Source organism: Ascaphus truei, chromosome 8 (genome assembly GCF_040206685.1).
Source record: "Ascaphus truei isolate aAscTru1 chromosome 8, aAscTru1.hap1, whole genome shotgun sequence".
Classification (NCBI taxonomy): Eukaryota; Metazoa; Chordata; class Amphibia; order Anura; family Ascaphidae; genus Ascaphus; species Ascaphus truei.
This window is the reverse complement of record NC_134490.1, coordinates 56140748-56146747: the sequence shown is the minus strand read 5'-3', so window position 1 is coordinate 56146747 and position 6000 is coordinate 56140748. Positions and strand designations below refer to the sequence as shown.

Genomic DNA, 6000 nt, shown 5'->3' with positions numbered 1-6000 from the left:
CTTTTCACTGCCTGGCAGATATCTCTCTTTCTCTCCCTCCCTCTCCCATTCCCCCTCTCCCTTTCTCTCCCATTCCCCCTCTCCCTTTCTCTCCCATTCCCCCTCTCCCTTTCTCTCCCATTCCCCCTCTCCCTTTCTCTCCCATTCCCCCTCTCCCTTTCTCTCCCATTCCCCCTCTCCCATTCCCCCTCTCCCTTTCTCTCCCATTCCCCCTCTCCCTTTCTCTCCCATTCCCCCTCTCCCATTCCCCCTCTCCCTTTCTCTCTCTGTTTCATTTACACTCCTCCCTCTTCTCCCCCTTAAGTTTTCAAGAGCAATAACTGTCATTCAGTCCAGCCTCTCTTTCTCTCTCTCACCCTCTCTCTCTCTCACACACACACACAGGGGGAGTCTCTTCCCTCCACCCTGCCTCACTACTAGGATTACACACCCTGTCACATCTATCACCAAACAGCTGCCTCTCAAAAAGGGTTCAGGACCAAGGCAGCCCCTCTGGAAAGAAATACAGGACGCCTGTCACTCCTTTTGCAACTTAACACTCTAGGAGCAGTCTAATTGAGAGGAATTAGCAGCAGCCCTTCCTTCAGTTCAGACTGTCTCCTGGGGCAGGAGGGGATATACGGGATTTTCTTCGAGGAACGAGAGAGTCCCTTCTGCAGAAACGGGGCAGAGTCTGTTGGAAGATGCAGGAGCAGTCTCTCAGGAATAACAAACACTCTCTTTTTGAACGTGGTGCTCTCTTCAGTCCCATGAAAAGGAACCTACCCCTCTTCAGACCACTTCTCTGTGACTGATACTAAAGGCAGGCTCTCTGGAGACAGCATCTTTATATCAGTCTCTGCAGGGGGCACTTTCCTTGAACTGTGGTCAGTATACTGGTTGTGTCTCTCACTCTCTGCACTTGCCAGACGCAGGTCTGACCTGGCACTGCCAGCTCCTGATACTTCACTGTCTTTCTGAATCCCGGTACTTTGAATTTCCCTCTAGATCTGTAACTTTTGATGTCTATTTCTGAGAGGACCTTTAGGATCTGCTAGCTGTGATTTCTGTCTCACTGTCTCTTATTCTTTGTGGCGTGGGGTGGGTCTCTTTCTACACCCCTAGTCTGTTCCGGAGGGTCTCTGTCTACAATCTCTACCTCTGGGAGTTCTATAAGTTCTATAATATGGTTTCTGTCGCCATTTCTATAATTGGGGCTCTCTTTGAATCACTTGTGCCTGTGTTTTTGTCTAGATCTATATTCTTGAGTGTTTTTCTGAAGTCTCTCTCTCTCTCTCTCTCTCTCTCTCTCTCTCTCTCTCTCTCTCTCTCTCTCTCTCTCTCCTCTCTCTCTCTCTCTCTCTCTCTCTCTCTCTCTCTCTCTCTCTCTCTCTCTCTCTCTCTCTCTCATCCTGTTGAATCTCTCTCTAATACGGGGTTTCTCTGGCTTTCTCTCTAGATCACTTGATTTGTGCTCTAGGGGTACCAAAGGATCAAGAGATGACAAGATCTCTTGGTTTTTCGTTCCTGCTTTTGGGGGTCTTGCTTCTGCAGGGATCCCTGGCAAGACCTCCTGATGATCAGGACTATTATCACCAAGAGATTTTGACAAGGGACCATTATTACTCCTACCCGGACCCTGAGGAGCTACAGACACCCCTGGCGCCAGAACCAGAGCCTGGAGAGCCCCAGGAGTCTGTAATGGAGGAGGAGGTCCACGAGTCCCAGGATACCAGAGAAGAGATATATCAAGTCCCCAGGAAGGATATCCCACTCAAGAAAGTAAACAAGAAGGAGCACAAGCCTCACCTGCAGGCACAAGGTAATCACCCAAACACCCAGTATGGTAACCAGCAAAACATTGAAGTAACTAACATCCCATTTTACTCACCGGTAACTTGCAGTCCAAAGGGTCCCAAGTCAGAGACAAGTCACCCAGAACAGCAGCTGATCAGTAAGGCAGATACTGCTGTAATACATAGCATGGGAGTGAAACTGACACATAACATACACTAATGAAACTGTCATTAAAGGACTGACAAATGTACATGGTTGGCTAATCTTGACATATTATTTGCTATTTAATACCCCCATGAATGCACTGAGACTCTCCCCCAATAACTGCAGTTGCTGACATGCCCCTAATGCCATTGAACCCCCTCCCCACATCAAAGAAACCACTATTTAGGGTACTCATTGTTAATGGAATTGGACATAAAATCTCTTTGGTAGAATTGGCAAGGGTTAATGTACAGGGGGTGATATAAACTTGTATAAGAAGTGCAGCAGAAGCCTCTTTAGAGATGTAGGGTGTTATTTCCCCCTAACATGTACAGCTGCCAAGCTAAGGTAGACACAGAACATTCTCAATATACTATATGTTCTTATAAACTTTATTGATGATTTTATAGTGATGATGATGATGATGATGATGATGATGATGATGATGATGATGATGGTGTTCATTGTACCTTAAGGAAGAGTGTTTTTGGAACCATTCCATATACTTCTTACCCACTTAATTTACACCAAGCAGGATCAACAGTTTTATTGAAAGTGATGCAGAGTTCTACAAGTTGCACTGGTTATTGTACTGTAGGTGTGATGCTGGTAGTGAATACTTCAATTGGAGGTATGCACGAATGTTGACTTGCAAGAATGTTGACGTCCAAAAAAAGTTCTTAAGATGTCATGTAGGGATAAAATTAGGGCTATGTTTTGTTGTTGGGGAAATGAGAGGGACTGAGTTCTGTCAACATTTTGGTACAGATTAACAAGAACCTCTACATAACAGTGGTAATTTAGTCTAGATACAAAATCATTTCTATTTGCTTACTTCCTTACAAATATAATTTGATAAAATAGACATATTGGTAATGAGATGTACAATAAATATGTCATATAATGAAATGGGCTGCAAGGTGTCTTCCTGCATGGAAGCTGGCTTATGGAGTAACACATCTTAATAAACATCTCCTCTTGTGGCTCATTCTCTGAAATGGTACCAAATGTTGCCTATCAACATGGAAGGTGTCTTATAGAGTGGCACGTCTCAGTAAATGCCTGGTATGTTGGGTATGACAGGTCCTCACATCCTCCTGAGAAGCTCTGCTTGTCAGACAGTGCTGGGGTATCTGTCTCCAGGGTTCTCTCAGATCCCTCTCTACTTGATGTTGATATCTTCTTGGGAATGTTCAGCTGTGTTGCAAGCTTCCTGTTGCTTTTGGATGGAAGATCTCCATCAATCTCCCGTGTTGCAGACTGGAATTGGTGCCAAGGAATGAGCTGCAGGCTGCAGGCTGCAGCCAGTCCAGAACACACATACTGTGTGCGTTTCACTTCACTTACTATTAGGGGGCACCTGTCTCCTGTTTAATGAGATACAGATGAGCCAGGCAGTTTTCTTTCATAATCATCTTGTGCAGAGCAGGCAGAAAGCAAAGCATTACCATGCTTATTCCTTCTGATGGTAACTCTCCTCCTGACTGTGCCTGTGTTATGTTGCAGTCTGAAGGCTCAGGGGTTTTAATAATAGAAGGAAAAGGAGCAGCTCAGTGAGTAAAGACACTGCCTCTGTAAAGAACGACTCTGAGTTTGAAGCAGGTACAAATCCCGGTGTCGGCTCCTTGTGACCTTGGGCAAGTCACTTTATCTCCCTGTGTCTCAGGCATCAAAAACATAGATTGTAAACTCTACGGCACAGGGATTTATGCCTGAAAATATTCCAATGTGCTGCGTCCTGTGCACTTTACTGAAGCGCTTTGAGTCCCAGTGGGAGAAAAATGCTCTAAGGAATACAGTTATTATTATAATGAGTGGGATTCACTACCACAAACCAGAACAAACACCTGTGGCATGTCAGCGAACAGACACCCTTTGATGTGAATAGTGTGCAACAGAAAGCTGATCTGGCATGTAGTTCCCACAGGGAAATATATCTTTCATCATTGAAGTCTATCTCACAATTTCAGTAATTTACGGGGAATAAAGGGTTACATGGTTACACAGCTAAATAGTCAAATAACAGCATTGCCCTGTGGCATGTTACTTGTATGCCGGAAGATTATGTAACGCGTAACATGCATTGCAAGTACAGTATCATTACCATTGTAATATTCTGCTTGGAGCATAATGTTTCTTCAAAAGACATAATTACAGTTTGGGCTGACAAAGCGTGTTATTAAGACTGATTTCCAGACGTGTGTAACTTTTGACTTGCAGTGGCGTCAGGTTTCTATTAAGCAGTTTGGTTGACAGTCCTGGTACCAATTTAACAGAAAAAATAACAGTAGAGTTTGGGGAAACATGTTGAGAAATATATTTTTGATCTTCACTAAAAAAGTAAAGCTTTTTTTTCAGAACTTACCTGAATTGTAGAGTATTTTCATTGTATTTTTGCATAATTAAACATCTATTTGTGCTGTTCTCAGTTCGTTGACTTGCAAAAACTGAACTTTGGAAACATGGGAATGACTACATATACACACACACACGCGTGTGTGTGTGTATATATATACACACACACACACACACACACACACACACACACACACACACACACACACACACACACACACACACACACACACACACACACACACACATACACACACACACGTATATACAGCTCAACCCCATTATAACGCGATCCGTTACAACGCGAATCCGCTTATAACGCGGTGCAAGCGTGGCTCCCACTTTTCGTATTTATGAATACTTTACTACACGATTATTGCTATCTTAAATACTTTATTGTACAGTGCATACAATTGTACATTATTTCTAACGCGATCCGCTTATCTTGGAATGTTGGACCCCAAGCACAGCGTTATAAGGGGGTTGAGCTGCCCTGAGGAAGGTCCCACTCTGAGGACCGAAACGTTGGCTGCCCTGTGTTGTTAATACACTTTATTTACTTCATCATATTGCGGTGTGCTGTCTCTTTGTTACCTGGATTTCCTTGGTTACCCTGTACATGTATCTATATGGGACGAACATCTGCCTTCATTTGAGAAACCGTGAGTGCAAACTATTTTTTCATTGACATATATATATATATATATATATATATATATATATATTTATACACACACAAAAAAAAACAAGACACAGCGCACCAGAAGTGAATAGTAATATGTGTAATATAAAATCACACAACAAATGCATGAACTTACATTAAAGAAAGTAAAATTGGGTTCAACTAGGTCCAAGTGAGAGTCCAATGATGTAGTTCTGTATGGACCCGGTGCACCAAGTCCCTGGACTGACTGCTCGCAGCACCTGGAGACCGTGGAAGCCACGCAGAACACAGCTTAGCTGATCCACTGCTGGAGCGCCTCAGCCACAGAGCCGCGCCGGGCTCACAGACCGGCTGGCAGAGTTACTATGTATCTGCCTCACAGCTTTGCTGGTTCCCAGCTGAGCGTCTCTGCGTAGCAGCACGCCGGCGCTCTGTTGCTCGCGAGCGGGACCACCAAACAGCTAATCGTATCGACAGCTGAGTTGACGCTATATATATTGTGAATCGGGTAGACAGTTTGTTGGGAGGGGCTGGGATTGACCCGGCGGTATGGTACACGTTGGCACCAATGACAAAGTTAGAGAAAGATGGAGGGTCCTACAAAAACGATTTCAGGGATCTAGGCCAAAAGCTTAAGGCAAGGACCTCCAAGGTAGTATTTTCTGAAATACTACCAGTGCCATGCGCTACCGCAGGGAGGCAGTCAGAGATCAGGGAGGTCAATGCATGGCTAAGAAAGTGGTGTAGGAAGGAGGGTTTCGGGTTTTTAGAGCACTGGGACTCCTTTTCTGAGAGGTGCCATCTTTATTCTAGGGACGGATTGCACCTCAATGAAGAGGGATCTTCTGTGCTAGGGGGGAGAATGTTAAAAAGGTTGGAGGATATTTTAAACTAGGGTGGAGGGGGTAGGGGAATGAAACAGATAATGATCTAAATAGAATAGATGAGAAAACAAGGGGTTATGGAGGTAGAATGGGGGCAAGTGCAAGTTTGCTGAACTT

The 6000-nt window shown here is 44.4% G+C and overlaps 1 protein-coding gene across 2 annotated transcripts in view; it reads left to right on the top strand.

Moving 5' to 3' along the window:
- Positions 1-256: 256 nt before the first annotated feature.
- The window catches only part of CPXM2 (carboxypeptidase X, M14 family member 2), a 43149-nt gene continuing 37405 nt past the window's right edge, over positions 257-6000 (top strand). Inside the window, exons 1-2 of one of the 2 annotated variants that reach the window (XM_075612155.1) lie at positions 257-866; positions 1439-1801. In XM_075612155.1, the coding sequence (XP_075468270.1) occupies positions 1480-1801 (322 nt within the window). In that variant the 5' untranslated portion in view covers positions 257-866; positions 1439-1479. Of the gene's footprint in view, positions 867-909; positions 967-1438; positions 1802-6000 lie in introns of those variants that run through there. The other variant, XM_075612156.1, reaches the window with a different exon arrangement.